Source organism: Peromyscus maniculatus, chromosome 1 (genome assembly GCF_049852395.1).
Source record: "Peromyscus maniculatus bairdii isolate BWxNUB_F1_BW_parent chromosome 1, HU_Pman_BW_mat_3.1, whole genome shotgun sequence".
Classification (NCBI taxonomy): Eukaryota; Metazoa; Chordata; class Mammalia; order Rodentia; family Cricetidae; genus Peromyscus; species Peromyscus maniculatus.
In genome coordinates, this window is record NC_134852.1 from 202,980,002 (window position 1) to 203,003,524 (window position 23,523).

The 23,523-nt window shown below is 38.9% G+C and overlaps 1 protein-coding gene across 7 annotated transcripts in view; it reads right to left on the reverse strand.

Annotated features, from left to right (window-relative positions):
- Positions 1-23,523, reverse strand: part of Sorcs1 (sortilin related VPS10 domain containing receptor 1) — a 537,652-nt gene that overhangs the window by 21,211 nt on the left and 492,918 nt on the right. For all 7 annotated transcript variants that reach the window (XM_006983296.3, XM_076563275.1, XM_006983299.4 and 4 more), the window contains exons 20-24: positions 23,387-23,520; positions 22,005-22,128; positions 13,817-13,929; positions 8,989-9,120; positions 1,599-1,698 (exon numbers count right to left, since the gene is read on the reverse strand). In XM_006983296.3, the coding sequence (XP_006983358.1) occupies positions 1,599-1,698; positions 8,989-9,120; positions 13,817-13,929; positions 22,005-22,128; positions 23,387-23,520 (603 nt within the window). The remainder of the gene's footprint in view (positions 1-1,598; positions 1,699-8,988; positions 9,121-13,816; positions 13,930-22,004; positions 22,129-23,386; positions 23,521-23,523) is intronic.

A 23,523-nucleotide genomic window follows, 5' to 3' on the forward strand; every position in this document is an offset into this window, starting at 1 on the left:
ATAAGAGCAAATAGCTCTATATACTATGGGAGAGGATGATGATGCTCAGTATGTATTCTAAGCAAGTTCAATTAATGATTAAGTAAATTTCACACCCCTTTTCAAAGACTCTTATGGCTTGTCAGAGTCCACTAAAGTACAGATGGCTTACATGCCGTGTTCCATACTCTACCTCCCTTCCCTATGTTCTATAACAATTGAATCTGAATACTTAGTTTTTAAGATAGTGGGAGAAAAATAGGAGATAGTGACAATATGCTTAGCCTGCTTCCAGACCTGGAAATCTTCTGGATTCTCCAAGACAATGAAGAATTGAGATGGCATCTGCTATCCTCCATCCTCATGTGTTTGGCTTCCTCAGCAACCCTAAGGCCTTTTCCCCTCAGTGTTTTGGTCTTTGGAATGTCTCATGAGTTCTGTCCTATCCATACTTCAAGAGTCTCCCCAAATACCACCTCCTTTAATAAAAATATTCAATCTCATTTGGAACAAATAAAATTCATCTCTGTCTTTGATTTCTTAAATTACTTCAATTGTTAATAATACAAAGGAATTGAAAGAAAAACAACTTTTCACATGTCATGAATTCTTCTAAGTATATCATCTAAATTAAGGTAATTCTCCCACTGTCGTACATTCCATAGGCATTTCTACGGTACACAGAATGTAAATCTGTTTTCTAGGTATGCACAGTGAGTTCTAGAAAAATGATGGAAGCTAAAAATATGGCTAAAACAAAAAAGAAATCAAAACAAAACAAAAATGCCTTTAAAAGTTAAATGTTTATATCCAGTGTGTTTATTCTCTACACAAACACTCATACATGTCCCTATTGAGAGATTTCCCCCCAACTGCCTATACCTTCTCCCTGTCCTATAGCACATCTCCAACAAATACCACCACCATACTTTCCCACACTAACCCATATAGTAAGTTTCATCAGTATACAAACTATTTCCAGTTTGCATTTGTACTCCATGAAGCATCACTGTAATACTCTGCCAAAACAAGTAATTGATAAATATTGTTCATCTAATTAACTATTAACACACATAGTGATTTCTACTTATAAATTCTTGAGATTACTTATTTTTTAATGAAAGCTTTCTGTATAGTTAGAAGGAGGATTCCCCTGCCTACTTTTTATAAGTAAAGAGACAGACAATTAAGAACATTTATTTACAAAATTAGGACCAAATGAAGATTGCCTCTGTATCTCCCCTACACCTCTACTTTACCTGTACTACCATAGCCTGGAACATAAAGAAATCAAATTCTTTGTGCTATGAATGGATTGAAAATAAGGCTTTATAGAAAGATTTGAAAGTTAATGCTCTATTTACAGGTATGTTGAAACAAAGCATGCTATCACATGAGAGCATGCACCTAAATGATTTATTAAACTGTTTTCTAGGGACTAAGTGGAAGCAATATCTTATTCTCTTGCCGAACTGGTTTCTCACTGTGGCAGAACCATCATTCAAGTAGATTTTTAAGAACTGTGCTCAATTTATAATTACCATATATCCCTGATTACAATGGATGTGATTTCTCTTCAGTACAGTGGCTGACAAGAAGCCCCAAACATGGAAACTGACCTGCTGTTAGATGAGCTGCATGAACAAGAACTTGGACCCCAGGCTTCAGCTCGAAGTGCACCAAGTTTTGATTGAGTTTGTGGATTAGAACTTCAGATATCTGAAAGAAGTGTTATAGTTAGTTCCACCGAAATAGTCATATTGAGTGTGAACAGCCATACTGAGAAATACTTTGAATGTTCACCAAGGCCTGCTAACATTATACTCTAAATGACAGAAAGGGAAAATCTGTTATATATAAGACCTGAAAAGTAGTGGGTTGGTAAAATCCACACATTCTGGGTGTGATTTACTTTGCTTCCTTCACTTTCTCTAAACCATCCCATGGCTTTCATGGATAAGCAAGTTATGACTGTTGGATAATAAATGTCAATAATACAATAAACAATACAGTTAAACACAATGCAGCCACAGTTTAAGCAACAAGTTAGCTAATCTTTGTTTCATGCATATAGGTATTTGCTAAACCATTCCTGAGGCTGGTATATGTTAGTAGGATGCATGGAATTCTAGACCATGGACTATTCAGCTCAGGCATGATGTTTGGGTAGAAATTGCATACCATAAGGTATTACAGATAGGATAAAAGCTCTTTTTTTTGTTTACCATAGAAATTTATTATGCTTGGCTCACACATTTTGGGGAATTTCTGAAAGGCTCTGAGGAGTAATCATACTACTTATTTTTATTTGCTATCCTTGCCTTATTTTTAATATACTATTTTAAGCCTCAAGTTCATATATTATTTAGTATGCTATTAAGTCTAATTAGATGGATGCTGACCATTGTTCTTCTAGTTAAATTCTTCTGTTTTCCCTTTTTTATTTGCTGAGTTTCATCTTCTCTACTAAGTTGCCAAATTGGCAACTTGTGGAGCCTTAATAATTAAGCAGTCCTGATGGTTTAGGCTGGAGTCCATATAGAAGTCACTAGTTGGTAATATAACTACAGTGTTATGAACAAGAGGAGTGTGAAGTCATCCTCCATGCCCCATGGATAGCACCTGGGGTCCTTCTCTCAAACGTTGTCATTTGTGAAACCATGAAGAAAAGCAAGGCTGTGTTAAAACCATGCTGCAAACAACTTGGACCCTCTGTGAAGATACTCCTTTCTTATGAGCATGGGAAAATTTCCTTAGCAGTCTAGGTTTATAGGAAGAATAGATTTCCAAGCAACTTCATCAAAGGTGTTTTCTCTGAAATCTCTGATTACTACTCAGTTAGTGGGGTCTTGAAAGGAAATAAACAATGGATTTTTAGTAAATTTCTATTACAAAGGTTTTGGCTTTGAAACTTACAACTGCATGTAGATTATTAACATACATATACATGCAAACATCAAAACACGGGCATATGTAGACATATAATGAAAAAACTTTCTAGTCCAAACATGAAAGATGTCTCAGAAGCAATTAGGAAACTGGCCTGTTTATCAGAAACATAAAACCAAACTATGTATCTCCAACAAGAGGACTTCTCACTTTCACCCGGTGAAATGACATTACTTCTTAGTCCTGAACATGTTTATATTCAAATGAGACATATAAATAACTAAATCAGAAAATATAATTTATCAGAACAGCATACTTTTAATTTATTATCTCCAGGAGAGCCCCTCATGAAAATAATTAGAGGTAGGTCGGTTTCTATCATTGCTTCATTGGACTTGTCTATATCATTTACAAAACTAAACCAGGTATGAAAAATTAATCAGGTAACAGAATGTGTTTCATGTTATTTAACTTGTATCAAAAGATATTTGACAAATAATCTGTACTCTGTGGGAAAGAAATTATGCATAAGAAGCAAAAGTTAATGTAATTTACATTCCATACAAGAATAACCTTAATTATAATCGGGCATTTTGCTAGTCAAATAAATTAGTAGTAAACAGTTTTCGAATTTCAACAACTCTTTAAACCACTTACCAGGTTAATTACAGAAGTACTTACTCTGTATTGTCTTTATGAGATCATGAGATGTTATATATATATATTTAAATATATGATATATGCATTGAACACTTTATTTTGATAATGTTGCTTATGTGTGTCTATTTTTCCTTGTGTTTATGCTGGCATCCCCATGGAAGAGCATAGAGCTCAAAGGACATATCCAAGTTAATATTTGAGGAGTTGAGACTGGACTTCAGTTTTGTTTGACTCCTAATCCTAGTTCAGCACTACTAAAAATAAAAAAGATTTCCTGAACTACTTGACCAAGAGGGAGAAGGAAGATGTCTAGTTATATATCTGGGTAATTGAGTTTAGGAGATAAAAGTGGCACAGTATTTAATTCATTACACTGTCATTTCTAATCCACCTGTAAAGCGCACACACGTGCGCACACACACACACACACACACACACACACACACACACACACACACACACACACACCAATACTGTCCCCAATGCCACTGAGCAATGTAGGGCACAGGAATAGGCATTTTCTAACACTTTCCTCATGAAAGTATTCATTCCACCAGTCTATACAGATTGTAATGTTTGAAACTGTGGACAATAGAAAGAGTATAATAAGCTACAATCTACAGGAAGCATAGCAAGAGCCTAGATGAGAAAGGCAAGCACTGCCTGATAAAGACTCAAGTGAAATCATATGTGATCACTCAGAGAGCAGACTTGCTGAAGTGAGATGAATTTACTTCTCTTGCTGTCCAGTAAAAAGTGTGCCTTCTAAGTGAATTTCATTTTTAATTCATACCAGCATTCCTCTTTCGCCACTTTCCTACACAGACCATTTCCTATTCTACATCAGCTAAACAATCACAGCTCAAGAAAGAGCCTATTATTCTTGGTATCTGCCTGTTCGGTAGGATATGCCTATGGTTCAGATGAAGTTCACACTTCATTTAAATTACTACTTGAAAAGGCAATGGTGACTCAATACAGACACTAGAAAGGGATGTCATGGGAGACCCTTACTATAGGAAATATAGCAATTCAATTCTCCTTATCTTTATCTCAAAAGTTGAAGATTGAGTGTAGCAATCAGAATCAGCTCAGCTTGAGTAAAGTAACAATGGAAAATTCTCAGGGACGTGAACAAAAGAGGCACTTTCCCCGCCTCATGCACAATATCCACCACAGGTGGGCAGATGCTTCCTACCACATGGGGAACCAGACTGGAGAAAAAGCCATTTCAAATGTTTCTATTACTATAGCACAGGAATAAAACTTGCAACCATTGAATTTCTTCAGGTTGGAAGAGAACCATGGAATTCCTTCTTCCAACTCAATTGTCTTAAATAAGTGATGAGGCTATCCCCAGAGAGTAGAGAATCATCGTTATCATCCTACATGCCCCCAAAGACAGTGGGCTGTCAGTATTTGGTCTATATGGTGATGGTTACCATACTAGGAACATATTGAACATTTAGACCATCTTTAATAAAATTATTTGGAGAAAACACATTCACATAACAGGAATAAAAATGTCAGTCATTGAAACATGAACAAAAGGGAAGCTGAAGATAGGAGTTAGACAGTTTTTGAAACAGTTCAAACAGGTGGTACAAAGTAGAGATGTAGATCCAGGAAAGACCACATGAAGTTGGGAGGGGGATGTGGAAATTGGATATGATCAAAATTCATTGTTTACATGTGTGGAATTTTCAAATAATAAAAATCTTATTTAAATAAAGCAAAATGTTGAATTGCTTTCCTTATTTTATTCAAAAGTTTATGTTTTTTGGTCTTCATCCCAGAATTTATTGACATTCTCTTTGAGTTCTTGAACATGTTTATAATTGTTATTTTGAATTTCTTACCTTGTGCATAATCTGAGTTGCTTCCCTCGGTGAACATTACTGGGGAAACAATATTTTACTTTGGAGGACACATATTGTCTTGGTGTTTAGTGTTATTTGTGGTTTTATTTTGAAACCTGGGCTTTTGCAGTCAGAACATTAGTAGTGCCATTTGATATGGGCATCTGTCCCACCTTTGTTGAGTGGGCATTTGGATCTCTATTTGCTGGTACCTCAACTTGTTAGGTTTTGGATCAACAAGATGACACTTGCAGTTTGGTCTTGGGAATGCTCAATGTTGATATGAAAATGGTTTATCTGTAATGTCCTAGCTCAGCTATGGCTAGTTGCAGCTCCTGAGCACAGGAATAAACCCTGCCTCCCTGGCCTGCTCCCCCGATGAGAGCCTCAGAAGTCTATGAAAGCACATATAGTCCTGAATGGCCCTTATGTAGCAGGAGCTGTGGTTATAGCACAGATGTGTGGTGCTCTTATACACATTTTTTGAAATTCCCAAATAATAAATACTTTTTAAAAAGTCTTTAGCAAATTTGTCAATGACAAGGTTACCATGGCCCAAAGTAGTAACACTTGTTCATAAAGTTGGTCTGAGGAATGTAAACCTTGCAGAATACAAATGCTACTCTGGTGCCATCTTTAGAGAAACTACAGGCTAAGGTGACTTTGGAGAAGACCCAGTTGATAAAGCTTGGACCTGCGGTCCCTTCAACTACTAATTGAGGAAGTTTTTGTTTTTAACAAAGAAAGCTTTTACCCAACTCAAACAACACAACTACATGGTTGAGAGGCTGTGGAGCCAAATTCTAAATTCAAGTTGAGGCTTCTTCACCTAGTTCCATTCTTTCTTTGAATGGTTCATTGCCAGCTTTAAGCTTCTCTGTCCTTTAACCATATACCTTTGGTTTACCTCTTATTAGCCTTATATTGATTACAGCTTTCCTATTTTAATGACCTTCCTAGTCAATATAATATTATCTTTATAACTCAAATCCCCATGTTGCAAATTCAGAACTGACAGGGAATAGTATAAGTGCACAAAATAAAGAAGCTGTGCTTATTGAATATATTTAATAGTGAATATTAAAATTATTAAATGTCACCAATAGATTAATCTATTTTCGCAGATGTCTTTCATTTTTCTGCCCTCAATATTTGCAATCTGTATCTGTAAGGAGTAACACAGATTAAGCAGAAAATGTATTATTTGTGTTTGGTATTTTTCTACTGTCCCTTTTGTTTCTTCTAAATACCTTTCAATTTAATTTTATTTTTGAGATTATAATACAAGTGTAATATTTCTCCTTTTCCTTTCCTGCTTGTAAACCTTCTCATATAACTCTCTTAGCTCTCTTCTGAATTTATGGTTTTTTTTCATTGTCATGTATATATGTTTACATAAATACATATATGTTTTTAAATATGACCTGCTCAGTCCATATATTGTCATTTGTAGATATGTTTTCAGGGTTGAGCATTCGGTTATGGATAACCAGTTGGTATGCTCTTCCCATAGTGTCATTTAAGGAGTTTGAAAGACTACAAGTATAAGCACCCTCTCTCTCCAGTAAGACACCACAGCCTCCTCAGAGCATGGTGGTCTCTCTTCCTTCCAGGAGTGGCAGATCCACACCTGTCATCCCAGAAGACTCAGAGAGAAGCATGGGATAAAGGGCCCAGAGGGCAGAGCTTGCTCACTTGAGCAGCTGGTTTTAGGATAGCATGATATGCTCTTCTTGATGAGGCCACCAAGGGCAAGAGAGCCTTTTCACACTCTCTGGGGATCTGAAAGCAAGGCTGGTGGAGCTCTCCCAGATAGAGGGCACTTGATTAACCTAGTGGTGGCATCCTGATAAAGGGTCAAGTGCTGCTCTCCATGAAGGATTCTCAATTTATTTCACAGACAAGATAGTTCCATTCAACAAGCTTTTCTGTTCCCTGGGGCTTCCTCTCAGAAGAGGCTCAGGGAGGAAAGCCGGGGATACTTCACTGTGGTTTTTCCCTCCCACTCTTCAGGAACCACTGGACAGGATCCATGCTCTTATCCTACAGGGCATTCGGTACAACGTCTAGAAGGAGGGGACCAGAGCATGAAGAGAGTGGCTAAAATCAGCGGCATTGCTGAGTCAGTTCTCACACAGCGGGCTCATTTTTGTTGCTTGTATCTTTTGTATTTGTCTAAAATGTCTGCATATGTTATTACGTTGGAAGCTGTTTTAGCTTCCCCAATGTTCCTTCCTCCTTCACATTTTTCAATGAAGACTCTTGTCTTCTGCTTTCATGTTTATTTAGAGTTTGGGAAAGACTAATCTAAACCCTCTAATCTGAAATGGGGCAAAAACATATGAAATTTTAGCAGTGGTACTCTATCTATATGACTGCAAGGATTAAGAGATGCCTGTCCACTTGACCTACACTTGACCCATGACAACTGCAAACCTAGGACTCCTGGTGGTGCCATTGGAGGACAGATACAGTCTTTATAGTGGGGTCAGCCTCAGGCTAAACAGAAGCCAGTGTTGCATAGCCATCCGTGCTTTCCTGTGTACTGGCTCTATTCTTGCAGCAGCTTCTATGTGGTCATAAGAAAAGGAGAAGGAGAGAGAAAAGAAACAGCTTGATGACATTCTGGATTGGTTCTGAATTTATCTCTCTCTGAACTGGATTTCTGGACCTTTAAATTAAATGGGTTTCTAAGCTCACTCCTACCATTTTCGCAGTTATTTAAGTGATTGAGAAAAGAATCAACAGACCTTACCTAGAATAAAAACTACAGCTTACTTGTAGGCAGCCTATTTTGTGGAGTCTCAATACATATCCTGGCCTTATAAGGTAATTTCACCATTGCATTTTTCAATCAGGATAATAATGCTCTTCATAACTAAGTCACTAATTTCTCATGAGTTTTATATGAATGCTGGGTTTACTTTGACTACAATTCTGGACAAGCTAAAATATAATCAATTTCCTTAATCAATATTTTGACCTCTAGCTTGGTAGCTTGCTTTTCAATGAAATTATAGAAGTACCTCTTTCACTATAAACCCTTATAACTGATACTAGCCACATTGTTACTATATATTCTTCCATTTTCTTACGGTCTTTATTTGATTCTCAACTTTGTGAAAGTCAATTCATTAATAATTTTACTTCCTCACTATCAACATTCTTTGTTCCAAAAATGTCCTTCAATATCCCAGTCTATTTCATAATCTAAAGAACTAAGTTTTCTTATTTCCACATTGTTTTCTATTATAAAACAATCATTAAATATAATTGTTACATTTAATGAGCATCTACTATAATGGCCAAGTGCTCTCTTTTATTATTTCTTTAATCAACAAAAATACCTATGGGAATGTTGTGATTTTAACTAAATTACTGATACTAATTTATTGTCTGATTTCTTCATTTGTCTGATAGATCCATGAATATTAGGGACAAAACTATGAAATTAGCGTAGATCTCTCTAAACCTGTCATCTCTTCACCAAAATGTAGACCTCCCTGAGTTCTAAGTGGCATGGCCTTCAAACAAGTCACTTGCTCTCAGATCGTGGGAGAAATTGCAGGGAGAAGTTAGAAATGTTTTCTGGGCAACTCACCTGCTCCAGGTCCTCTGGTGACCTTTTGTTTTCTCTGGTTGCATCTTGATAGGGCAAAATGAAGAGCTCAGCAGCGGTGGGTAAGCCAGGCAACACTGCCACCAGGATGTGCTGGCTGGGAATTCCTGTGGCCTGTGGGAGACACAAAGAGACTGTGTGAGTCCTACGAAGAATGAGCACAAAGAGGCCGGTATTAGGCACTAATACAGACAGAAGCCATACTGAAATGTAAAAAGCGGTGGCTTAGGAGCAGACCCTTGGGTACTGCAGGCAGCAGCGGATAGAAAGGGCATCCTTGGGTCATCAGTTAGGTTCAGAGCAGAATGTTTGATTCAGGCTCAATCTGAGATCCATCACAGTGACTGTCTTCTTAGTTGTTTATGCCTGTACTTATATTTCTTTAAGTAGAAAAATTTCAAGAGTAATAGCTGACTTTCTATTTAGTGACTCTGATTACATGAAGCACTTCTGCTGAAATCCAAATGCTAAAAAGAGATGAAATTGATCAGCATACATTACATATATTACATTACATATATATATGAAATAAAAATGTCACAATGAAGCCTGTTTTATATATATAATTAATACATACTCATATAAATTAACATAAAGATAAAACATTCAAATAGCATTCAAAAGCTTCTTCCTTGTTTAATCATTTGCTCTCATACTGATAGCTTAGGGTTCACTCTGAGCGCATTCCCAAGATAGTTATAGAATTCACTTTTCCCTTTGTAGCCACTCAAAATACTATGTTTTTACTTCACTAGGATTTTAATAATCATATTAAAAATAACTTCTCATTATTACTCCTATATCTTCATTCTACATTTCTGTGGCTCAAAGTAGGCTTTTTTTTTTTCAGTTATGTTAGCTTGGGACCATCACCCATTCATCTCTGACATATGCTTTCCTCTTTTTCTCCTGCTACATGTAAGAATTTAACCTGTCGCCTTCTGAATGAATGATCTTTTCATTCCTTCTTGTGGATATCCATCTACTGTTGATGATCTCAAGTCAGCTGTTCAGGTCACCACCCTAGAGTACTGCAATGGTATCCTCATCTCAAAGAGGCAGGCTCTTCTGTTCACTCCTGCCATAGTCCAACTTCAGCCATGTTATTCTGTTTAAAGTGCTTGCAATCAATCCCAGTGCTACTGATTTAAGCATATGCTTAAGGAGTTGTATAAAGTGGTTCCACTCTTCCTTTTCAAACCAATTACCTACAGCTTACATGGGCTTTTATTGCTCTAGCCAAATGGAATCCTGAACAATTTTTCTACATTTTAGCTTTTCCTGTAGGTATATTTGTACATGCCTACAATGCTTCTTCGAATGTCTTTCTTATATATTTTGCTGGTATGTTTCTACATATCTCCTATAAATCATCAAAAGGGCTATGTATTTTAGAACATTTTTTCATGATTTCTAACTGTAGTGATTATTTCTTAACTGATTTTTCCAAATTGGCAGTAAATCCAATATATTAGTGCTTTTTGATTTGCCCAGAAGATGTGCTGAGTAACTTAGCAATGTTATACACAGCTTTTCACTGTAAACCCTTGAAGCATGATTATGCCCCACTTTTCAGGTGAAGATACACTACAGGTTATGATACTCAGGAAGCTGACTCAATGACTAGTCAGCAATCTAGGAGGAAGTGGAGCAGGTATGGGCTGAGGGAGCTGGGCTGTCATGAGGACCCAATGGGAGTCTCAAGAGGTCTCATAAGGAGATAGACTGGCTCTTCAGAGATGTCTCAAACTGACTCTATAGATTCACATTTACTCAACATGACCTACTCAGAGAAGTATCAGAACAATGCAGCCCACAACACCACTCCAGCTAAGATACCTATTCCAGCTAAGAATAGGTATCTAGGTATCCAGGACCCAGGGCACATAGTAACTGCAACAAGGTCAAGCAGTGGATCAAAATCATCTGGGAAAGGCTTAGTGGTAATGCTGTGAGCTTTGACCTAGCTATGAAGCATATAAATATAATCTGTCTTCTGTGATCCCTTTATCCTGATGCCACAATATAACTAATTACAGCTGACAACATATTGTATATGCCTACTAACTTTCAAACTGAGATTAAGTTCAAAGCATCCTCCATATTCAAAAAATTATCTATTGACAGAAATTCATTTAAAGATTCCATTATGCTATGCCCATATCAAAAGCCAATCTGAAGAAGAAATAATAACCAATTTTATATAAGACTCTGTCACATAGCAACATAATAAACTGTAAACAAGATGACTCAAGTTGTCCTTCTTGTTGGAACAGCACAATTAATGAGGTCCCTTAGGACTTAATGAAGTGGCCAAGTGTAATTACTGATCTCAAAGATGGGGGAAGTAACAACTGGGACAAGAAAACAGATCAGTTGTGTCTTGGGAAATCTGAACAGCATTAATTATTCCTTGTCTCTAGATCACCACCACCCTATTCTGGGAGATGTTGATCCAACACAATTATTCTGCATCCAGGTGCCTATTATATACAGCAAACTGGAAATATTAATGAACAGTGTTTCTAGACCACTGGGAAGCTAGTTGTAATGTAGATGTCCACAATTTCTGATCCATAGAAAGTTGGTGTGGATAGAAATAAGAGTCAGAAATCTCGGCTTTGCTGAGTTAGTTCCTTGTTGACAAATTACTGGGGGTAATCACAGTTTCTGAGAAACCAAGGTGCTTAGAAAATTATAAGAGAATTATGTAAGAGTCTGGGAAAGGGATCATTGAAGGGGATAACCTATCTTCTTGGATATCAGAAGAAATAAATCAGTTGTGGTCATGGTGACAGGCAACTCCAAAGAAAGTAATCCTGAGTTCTGTCAGACCAGTCGTCTATCAACTGAGCCTTCTGGTGGCTAGGATATGGAACCATTAATGTGGTAGATGCTAAGAGCAATGCAAACAGAGGTGAAATGACAGTTACTCAGAGGTACCCAAACTTTCCTCTTCTCCACTCAAATACTCCCTTTATCCTTGTTTTCTATTGAAAAAAGACAAAGACGAGAATACGGTAGCACTACATAGAGTTCAGAATCTAACCCTGCGGGTCTGACTTCAAATCCTGACTTTTAATTACATGGTTTTTTCCTCCTTGCTGAACTTCCTCACCTATAAAGTAGAAATGAGCATAAAATAAATATCAGCTTATTTTTGTTACTAATTGTAGTTAAAAATATGAAGCATCAAGAAAACAGGTATTTTCAGTGTTAAATATTTGCCAGTAAAGGCACAGGTGAGAAGGTAGACACTAAGAGGCAGCACATGCAATTGCCTTTCTACTCAGAGGTTATCTTAGTGTCCTCACTGCATCTTCGCTTTGCATCAAGCTCCAGCATGTTTGGGGAGCAGAAAAGAAAGAATATATACAAATGATATATTGATATTTCCTATTGTGCTAGGAACACATGATGGCTTATCTTGGTTGTCAACTTACCTACACCTGCAATTAACTAAAACCCAGGCAGCTGGGTAGACCTGGAGGGATTTTTCTTGATTGGATCATTTGAGATGGGAAGAATCACTCTAAGTTTGACCACTTTAACATGAGAAGATCTGACCTAAATCTGGATCAGTTAAGGTCAGAAGACCCACATTAAATCTGGGGCATACCTTTGGTAGCAGCCTATAAAAACAGACATGAAAGAAGGATGCTTTTGCTTTTTGCCTGCTAGCCATTACTCTTACTGGCAAGTTAATTTAGCCTGCTGCTAAGGCATTCCTTCACTGGTATTAGAACCTAGTTTTTTTGGACCCCAAGGTATATTGAAGAACAGTTGAGATATCCAGTCTCATGGACTGAAAAACTGTCAGATTTTGGGTCTTTCTGTTGGGAGATATCCATTGTTGGACTAGCTGGACCACAGCCTATAAGCCACTCTAATAAATCTCCTTTAAACATATCAATTCTATCAGCTGTGTTTATCAGCAAATACTAACTAACACAAACACACTGTGGGGCTATTTCTGATTTCCGGTGTTTGGACACTGTATTGACCAACCCAGGAGCAGATGCTTCACTCTTTAACCCACCGATGCAAGGGAAGCAGATGGGAGAAGGAGTGTTTAAGAAAGATGTCTGCTCCAGTCTTCAGCAACCCTGTGCCCACTGAGGAATAATTCACATCACCTTGCTACTCTTCCAGAAAGCTTAGGAAGATTAGAGGCTGAGTTTCATTGTAAGACCCCAGACATGAGAAACAGGAAATTCAGTTCAGTTTTGGAGTTTGTCACCTATTACTCATGAGAATCTGGAGGAGTTATCTCAGTTGCTTTTTCTACAAAAGGAGGATACTAATCACCTTCTCTTGGGAAGGAAAATAAATGTCTTTAAAAGAATTAAGACACTGAAATATGGGTTGGTGTCCTGTATCATGTGCTCTTGAAACTCTGTGCTGACAGATGTAGATCTGGAGCCTGGGCTTCTTTTATTCATTATATTCACCCTTGAAGACACTTACCCAGGGTTCCCCTTGGTTACACAGTCATTGATTTTTCATTTGCTAATGAAAAATTTACCAAATTCCGAACTCAGCTTCATAACTCTCACAGATACCCATGTCCTTCTTGAAGAAGAATTAGCTTCACAGGAGGCAAGGGCCATATGTTTCTGAGGGCTGCACTTACCCAATAATGAAGATAGGCATGCATAAATGGTTCACAAATATTAAGATACCAAACTGATATCTGCTTTGGGCTCCAGCTCTGTCTTCTCCTTCCTTTGCAAGGGGTCTGTTCTCCATGAAGCCATTCAAGGTCAGGGAATGACTCTGTCTCATGGGAGAAGGCAATGCTTGTACTCACTTCCACCAGAGACTTTTTGATGACTCTGCTGATGTCCCTCCTCCATTCGGGGATGTCAGGGTTGTAGTCATCCAAGTTTGGAGAAAAGGCCAAGCGAAGAGACCGGAATTCCTCTGTGGATATAACAGTAAGTCCATTACTACAAGGTAAATAGCACCACAAAGCAGTCAATATAATGTTTCTCCTACAAAGTCTTTCACACTTACCATAGTGATCCTTCTGGAAAGGAAAACTACTATCCTGTCCCTGTTACTCTCTAACTCTTCCTTTGCTAAACTGAATCCAGGGACTCTGGCCCACACTTAGCTGTGTAGCCTTTGCCCGTTATCCTCAGCTTTAGGCTTTGCAATCTTGGACATTAAATGATCCAAGGGCCATGGATACATGACAATATTATGATGCCAGAACACATGAATACCCTGTTCCTCTAACAAGAATACCTACTCCTTCCAGTACCTACCCACAAAAATATTCTAAAACTATTTAGTTTTTCTTGACTGACCCTTCTTCCTTATCATTGATGTTGCAATTTCAGTTTTTAAATGATACTACTGTATTGAACATATGCTTTTATCATTTTATGAAGGCATAGTAATTAGGATATTACATACATATTTTTATTAATATAATTATTCTACTGTTGGGATGTTACTCATAAGTTTCATAGGATAGCATTTCATGTTGTTCCTAACATCAGGGATATTTTAGTTTTCTCTGTAGTTCCTGAGTTAGTTTTGATCCTCCAGGAAGTGGAATGGTGATTCAAGTAACAGTGACCTTACTAGAAGAATTTTCTGGGAGGAACTGGGGAGAGGCTCAGAGGAGACATGGAGAACATTTAGACTAAGGCATGCAGGACAAGATTCAGCTGGTAGAGGAAGCTCTGTGTTCCAAGAAAGGGTCAGCTTTAGTACTCCGTGACACTGTGTCATTAGCTGACATCTGTACCCAGAAAGTGAAGCTAAGACCCCAAGCTGGTGCAAGCTTGAGAACACAGTGTCAGGGTGTATTTTTATATCTTCAATACCCCTACCTCACAGTGCTTGGCACATAGAACATGCAGAACACATTACTCTCTCCCCCAATCTGCTAGTGCTCCACAGTGCACTTAGAATAAATGCATTTTCTTACCCCAGTCTTTTTCATCCCACGTGACATAATGTAGCCTACCTCAGCTACCTCATGTCCTGCAGGGCTTCCCTGTGTGCACATCCTGTACTCCTGGGTCTGTCCATCCCATGGCTTCTCCATCATGTCACCCACTTTCTATAGGTGATGTTTCTACTTGCCACACATCACAGCATACCTGGCTATTTCCCTCAATCTCACATTAGAAAGGTTGATCTGACCACCAAACACAGAGATCATCCCACTCTCTTTTAAATTGACACCATCTGATATTTCTTGTTTTATTTATATTTGTTGATATATATATGTATATATATATATATATATATATATATATATATATATATATATTCAATTAGGATAGAGGCTTTGTGCTCTTGGCCCTGGGATTGTATTTAGCAACTGTAGGCTTTGAAAGACCATGCATGGACAGTGTAATTTGTGGATGTGTATTCAATGTGTAAATGATTCCATTTCCATGAAGGTTTTATTATGCATTTACTTATTTGATAATCAGTTCTTGTTTCAAGCATGTCCTTGTGCCTCATTGGGGGCTAAGTGACACCAGTGATGCGAATTATACATCCAGGAAGCATAAAAGCCCACTTGTGCATTTCCTAACAATGCTAACGAGCTTTCAAACACATGCTTTGAAAACTCTTACATAATAAAATGTGTATTTATGACAGTGGCTTTGTTCCAAAGTTATGTTTTTCAAAGCCTGACTATTTTGTGAGTCACTGGTCATCTGCGTGAACATCACTAATTCATTTCTGGTGGTGAATAATTACAACAATATGAATTTGCTGTGTGACAAATGACAGCATTAAAAAGGCACCCTCTGAGTTATAACTTTACTCTGAAGTCAGAGGTTTATGTCATTCTCACTTTCTCCTCACCTCTCACCACAGGGCAGTGACTTCAGCTATAAGGAAATGTATCTAGCCTTGTGAAGGGACACAAATGGTGTAACTTCCTCATTATCACTTAACACACGAACCAGTATGAGAGGGGAGGGTAGAATGGCTTAGAAATGTTCTTCCTAAGTATTCAAATACATGAAGGGGGGATAGAAAAAATAAAATGCCAATTAAATGGCAGTTTTTTTTAAGCTGTTAAAGCAGATGAATTGGATACACTTACCATTTGTAAAGGCAGACCCGTGCCCCTGAGCACTTGAAGGGAAACAACACAAGGCAGAGGACCTTCCTTTCAGTCTGTTTGGTGGCCTTGGGTAGACCAGCCTTCCTCCATCATGCCTCAATAGACTGCCTTGTGGTGGTAATCTAATTGTATTGAAATATTATTTTGATTTGTACTGAAATATTAATTTGATTGTATGTTAATAAATAAAGTTGTCTGGGGGTCAGAGCTATTAGAGCCATAGCAAGAGTGTGGCGGTGGTGGCACACGCCTTTAATCCCATAGATATCTGTGTGTTCAGGGTCAGAGCTATTAGAGCCATAGCAAGAGTGTGACGGTGGTGGCACACGCCTTTAATCCCATAAGATCTCTGTGTGTTCAGGGATACAGCCAGCATTGGAGACATATGCCTTTAAGACCTAGGGGGCTGTACATTCAGACAGTGATGAGGCAGTCATGTGTTTGGGTTTACAACCAATGAGAAGGCAGAACAACATACTTTAAAAATACGAACCGACAGGAAGTAGGTCCCTTTTCGCGAAGCTGGGACAGCAGGAGGAAGGGTGAGATTTTAGCTCTGAGCTCTGACTTCTCGGCTCTCTCTTTTACATTGTTTCTGTGTTTCTTATTTAATAAGACGGTTGGTTACATCAACACTGCCTCCCGCTGTCTGACATGTTGGTCTCTACTTTCCCTCTGTTTTGCTAAGTTCTGTGCAGGTATCCTCTGGGTATAGCTACTGACCTCTTAGGATATTCAGTCTAGAAAACTTGCAGCTGTTGATTCTGTCTCTGTCATTTTAAGAAGTAAATCTTGAATAACTTAGAATCATGTTTCCCTAGGATCATGGGGAAGATAGTCCCTTGAAATACAACCGTAACCAAAAAAGACAGAGCTGCCCTCTTCCTACCTCTGTAGTAAGGTGGAGACTCAATTCTCTAGGTGACTGTAGTTGCTTCAGAGAGCTTAACCACACTAATGACCCCACAGATGCTCCAAGGCTTTCCAATACTCTCCTGTCAGCTAACTCCAGGATTAAAAAACCCACTCTTCCTTTTTTCTCAGTTGAGTTCAAGGCTGCCTGTTTAACTCTGGCCAGTATAATCTTTATTTAAGAAGTCACAATGTATTAGAGGTTTCAAATCACTGGGCAAATGCTATTGCTCAGTGATATAACACTTGCCACACAAGTGTGACACTCTAGGTTCAGTCCCAGTTGCTGTGGATATCACTCTGTATAAATAAAATGCTGATTGGCCAGTAGCCAGGCAGGAAGTATAGGCAGGACAAAGAGAGTGGAGAATTCTGGGAAGTGGAAGGCTGAGACAGAGAGACACTGCCAGCTGCCACCATGACAAGCAGCATGTGAAGATGCCGGTAAGCCACGAGCCACATGGCAAGGTATAGATTTACAGAAATGGGTTAATTTAAGATAGAAGAACTAGATAACAAGTAGCCTGCTGCGGCCATACAGTTTGTAAGCAATATAAGTCTCTGTTGTTTACTCGGTTGGGGACTGGCGGGTGAGAGAGTTTTGTCCTGACTGTGGGCCTGGCAGGAGCTGGAGAGAAAAACTCTAGCTACACCTAGTACTGCCCTAACCAAAAAACAAACAAAACATTTCAAACCATGTATATGAATCCCTGGATAACTTGTCTGACTGAAAATGAATGAAGGATAGTTAGAGCAGGCCATTTGCTCTACTAATGCTTTTAATGAAGAGGGAGATGACCCCCACCCACTGTACGCAGGGTGACCACCTTTAGAAGATGCCTTCAAAGAGACTGAGAGTGGGGGCCAAACCATAAAAAGGGTACTCTGGTATGGAAATTACCCTTCTAGATAGAATTCTTAGGCTGTGTTTGTTCATTATACTTATGCCACGTTTTCTCATTTGTAAAGCAGGGATAATTATAGACTTTTTCTCTCAAGTCTGTTCACAGGATTTAATAAGGCAGTTCATATCTCCAGTGCTGGGGACAGATGCTGGTGATTAGAAGAGGCTGCATCAATGTTAGCCTGTGTCACTGACACCATTGCTATTAATGGAACTGTCACAGAATAGCAGAATGATTTTAAGCCAGCAATTTCCCATGTCTATCCACAATTTCCCAGCAGTAAACGATGGTTTGGATAAGAACAACACAGAAACCTTCTAGGTTTAAGAGTCTCTCCGAGATTCTAATAAGAAGGTCATCCACACACCTGACAAAAGGGACAACTTGTGACATCCAGGAGTGTGGGACGTTTACCCACCAACCCCACAGTTCCCCAGAGTTTTCTTGAGTGCGAGCAGCAGGAAATATTGGATAGAAGGATTTAGAGTGCAGAGATAAACAGATAGAAAATTCAGGATAGCCTCGAGAGAACCTATTTCAATGGGCCCTGATTGTCTTTGCCCTAAGGCATTTATAGAAATGCCAAAGGGTGGAACAAAAGACCTCCCCGCCCCTAGCACAGCCAAGTGCAGACCATCTCAGACACCTGCACTCAGGCCCGTGGTCCAATCATCCTCTCTATGCAGACCTGCTGGGTAAAGCCACAAGGAACCTGAAAACAGGCTCCCACACAGGAGGGAGAGGGATCTATCATCTAGGAGGAGAAGAGCATCAATGGGTAAGGATCTGAGGCAAGTTATTTATGGTCTTATGATTTGAATGTGAAATGTCCTGCACATGTTTACGTTTTTGAACACTTGGTCCTCAACTGGTAGCACTATTTATACAGGTTATGAAACCTTTAGAACAGTGGTTCTCAACCTTCCTAATGCTATGACCCTTTAATATAGTTCCTCATGTTGTTGGTGACCCCCAACCATAAAATTATTTTTGTTACTAATTCATCAATGTAATTTTGCTACTGTTATGAATCATAATGTCAACATTTGTGCTCTCCGATGGTCTTAGGTGACCACTGTGAACAGGTCATTCAATGCGACCCACAGTTTGCGAACTACTGCTTTAGAAGGTGAAACCTCACTGGACGAAATGGCCACTGTCTGTGGGTTTTGAGGCTCTTCTAGTCTGACCTCATGTCTGTTGCTTCCTGCTCTGCTTCCTGAATGTGAATGTGATATTATCAGGCAACTTCCCCACCTGCTGTCCTAACTTACCTGCCACAATGGACTATGAACCAGGATATTTCCAGGGCATTTTGGCACAGAAACAGAAAATAAACTAATCCAGAGAGGAATGTCAGACCATGGCCCAGGGCTGAGATGAGCTGGGGTGGAGGCCTAATTCCAACCATTACCAGTGGGGGAAACGTACAAATAGCACAGTCACTTCCCCTATGCTAGGGTTTCTGTAAAGATTTAATACACCCCAAGCACATAGAAAGGAGATAGGTACAGGTGAATCAACAGCTCCCCGACTGGGTATGGTCATGCTGTAGCCCTCTAGTTGGGAATCCCTCATATTGAGGATTATTTCCTCTTGCTGTCTAAGCTGTCCAAACCTCTTTGAAGAGGTGGGAGAGGCAAAACTATGAGATCTAACACGGAGCAAGCTGTTTCTAGAACAACATCCTTAGGCTTTTTCATCTTTTGACGTTCAAAGTTTTTTACAAATTGCTCTCTGGTTTTGAAGGTCATGTAGGAACAACAAGGAAGTGAAAGAAAGAGCTGTATGCCCCAAAGGAAAATCTAGACCTACATTAGATTATTGGAATCAATTGATTCCAGAACTGGGTTAAATTTATATTTGAAAAAAAAAAAAAAAGCCGAAGTTCTTTCTCACATTTTTGCATTATTTCTTCTTCTCCAGCAAATATATTTTGTATCTAGTCTTAAAATATTGTTTTTTTTTTTTTTTAGTTTTAAGAATTTATTTAATGAAAGTTCAGTAAGAAGTAAATAGGGCTGGGAATGTATCTCATTGGTAGAGTACGAGCCTAGCATGTCCAGGATTAAGGCAGAGGAAGAGAGGAGGATGTGGAGAACCACGAGGAGGGGGGGGAGCAGAAAGGGGGGAGTTAGAGGAGGAAGGATAATTTTATTTCATTTTTCAGATTCGGTGCCTCATACATGTTAGCCATGCCATGTACCCCCTGTACCCCCAAGGTACATACCTAGCTACCAAATTGTATCTCCATATTTTCTTTGTAGAGCTTTACTTTGGATTCCATTATGTAGACAGAAGTTAAAGATTGACTTAAGACAAAAAGTTGGCAAAATGCTTATATGAGAAAGCTGTGCTCATAGTTAGCTCTTAGCAGTTAATGGAACATGCATGATAGAAATCAGGTCATGTGGAGAATGCTCTAATAATTCCAAGACATATGACATGAATATTCAGTTAATTAACATTAAGAGGACAATTTCTTAATATGCATGATACTCATTGTTGTCCTATGCTCTTCTTTTTCCATTTCATTTTCCAAATGCAACATTAAAATGGTTGGCATTTACTGGTTCTTTCTTTGTGTTAATCTCAAGGATGTTTAAACCTATATCTTACACAGTGTTACAATGGTATATTAGAAAATGAAAATTGAGGAAGCAGAATTACTCCAAGAATAAATTCATAAAATGCCCACTTAGTTTAAAGTCAAGTGGTAGACTTACCTAATAGCCTTTCCACATCAATAGGAAGGAAATATCAGATACTTTTGCCTTACTCATCATGCTATGTACTACATTCATATTAATAATAAACATTTATGTTTTTACTATCTGCTGGTAACAGTTCATATCCAACTGATTAGCTTTTTATATAGAAAAATATTACCAAAGTAGGATCAATCTGTAAAAAAACTGTTTTTAATCTCATTTTAAGCAATAATCTGACCTTTCCATTTTAGTAAATTTTATCTCATCTAATACTTGGAATGTATTAGTTTCTCCAGCTGATCACAAAAATGTACTCTGTGATTATTTCTCCAACTGATCCAGCCCATGCCTGGCCTCTGATTATTGTAAAATCTCTAATACTTTTAGTCTAGTAGAAGGTTTACTGTTATTGATAGTGTCATAAGTTTTTCTTTTTGTTGTTTCAAGTACAGATTTCTGAAAGAAGTTTAAAAGTTTTGGATAATGGAAAGGTTTTCTTAAAAAGGAATTTAAAAACAAAATCTCTCTCAATTAGCCATTTCCTAACTGTAGCTAAAGTTTTCCTGCCTTGCTCACAGTCAGGACAAATCTTTGTCACCTGCTAGTCCCACAGCTGCTCAAACCCAACCAAGTAAACACAGAATTATATTGCTTACAAACTGTATGGCCGTGGCAGGCTTCTTGCTAACTGTTCTTATAGCTTAAATTAACCCATTTCCACAAATCTATACCCTGCCACGTGGCTCGTGGCTTACTGGCCTCTTTTCATGCTGCATGTCAGGGTGGCAGCTGGCACTGATTCCTTCAGCCTTCCTGTTCTTTCTTTTCTCCTTTCTGTTAGTCCCGTCTATACTTGCTGCCTAGCCATGGCCAATCAGGTTTTATTTATTGACCAATCAGAGCAACTTGACATACAGACCATCCCCCAGCACAGCCACGTGTAGACCAGCTCAGACACCTGCACTCAGGCCTGTGGTCCTAATCATCCTCTATGCGGACCTGCTGGGTAAAGCCACAAGGAACCCAAGAACGGGCTCCCACTGGACATACAGAACATCCCACAGCATTTAACAAGTGATTTTATGTACTCAAATAGCAGAAAAAATTCCAAATTATAATGAGTTAGCCTTATTTGTGATGAGGCCCAGTCTATCTTACCCATACTGATGGAGCTAAGATTCTCCCTGCATGAACCAGAAATGTCATGTACCATGGCCACTGCTCTGCTAGTGAATGGCATTCTCTAAGACCATCCTAGCTCTCTCTCTCAAGTACTGCCATCTCTAATTCAGGGGAGTCTATAGCATTATTGGACCAATCACATCTGAGGATAAGGACAGAGGTGCAAAAGCAAAGATGGGCACTCACCATACACCGCTATGGTCTTTGTGTCTTGCAGGATGGCGTTCCCAGCTGAGACCTGCACTGTGATGGTATTCATTCCTTCAGAAGTAAACTTGAATGATATGCTTCCCTCCAAGGTGATCAAGGGCTGAAATAAACAAGGACATAGAGTGAAGGGAAAGTCAGAATTATAGCTGAAACAGCCTCTGTCTCTAAGTATCACCCATTTCCCATGTGCTGAATGGACACAGATTCATCCTGGTGCTCCACTCTGTAACTGTTTACGCTTCCCCCTCAGCTGAAGTCCATGTGAAGGTTAATGCAGAAGTAACCTTAAAGGATTCTGTATCTTTCCTAGAAATTAACACCTGTCTCTTGTTATCATCCTGAGTCAGGACTGGGAAAATCAATATGTGTGATAGGCCTTGCCTATTGGCAGGATACATATGTCTCAGCTTTCATCATCTCCTGCCCAACAGAACTTTTGATACTATGAAACCACTTGCATAAATGAAGACCAGAGGCTCAACTGTATCAACAAACAGTGAGAATTTCTAAGCTTTCTGGTATTCATCTACAGGATAAACCATTTATAGAGCATTATATTGGACTACAGCAGTCCAGGGCACAGAACTGAACTCTGATTAGATAGGAGTGGCCTGAGTGATGTCATCCTGCTAGCAGCACTCTCACTAGTTTCTTGGAAATTGCTGATATGGAAATAAGCACTAATTGGATAATGGTTTAAGGACTCTAAAGAAAAAAAAATGAGTTGGAAGAGTGGTGCTATAACACAATCAGAGAGTTGTGTCCTATAAGAAAAATACATATTAGTCTACTGAGCTCCCTTGACTGATTCCACACAAATATTTCTTTTCTGTCTTTCTTGATTAGTTTTAAAGTAAAGATTTACAATATTTGGTAGAGAAAGCATTAACATCCTGTCTAAGTGGTCTTATCAGCAGTCTGTTGGAAATTTTGTTTTAATTTTTAAGGTGGAGAAAACAAACAGAAGAACTATTTTCTAGTGATAACTTGTAGACAAATAGCAATCCCATCCTAACATCAATGATAGAAGGTCTGGGTAGTGAGGTCTGGCTGTAGACTTTCTATTGTAACTTTTGAAGAATATCTCCAGTGTCTCCACTAAGGGTTATAGCAGGGAAGGTTCATCTAGAGAACATAATGGCAGAGGAAAGTAGAGATATAGGCGAGGGAACTAGAAAAGATAGATGGAGGCGGAGGAAAGGGATGAACCTGATGAGGTTTTTGACCGCAGATGACCTGCTGGCCTGGAAGCTGAGGCTACACTCAGACTCAAAGCCATAAGCCACGTCATTCTGCTGGGCTCCAGCAAGCATAAGTTACACTGCTGTCATTGTCCACTACCTGGACGGCCAGCTCACCTCCGTGTTGTTTCCGTACCACCACACGTAAGTCAGGGTGCCCACTTGGCTGGGCCAGAGCACCGCAGTTGCGTTGACTTCTTTGTTCTTTGTCGTGACAAAAGGAAGAGACAGGTGCACATGCTCCAGTGGACCTG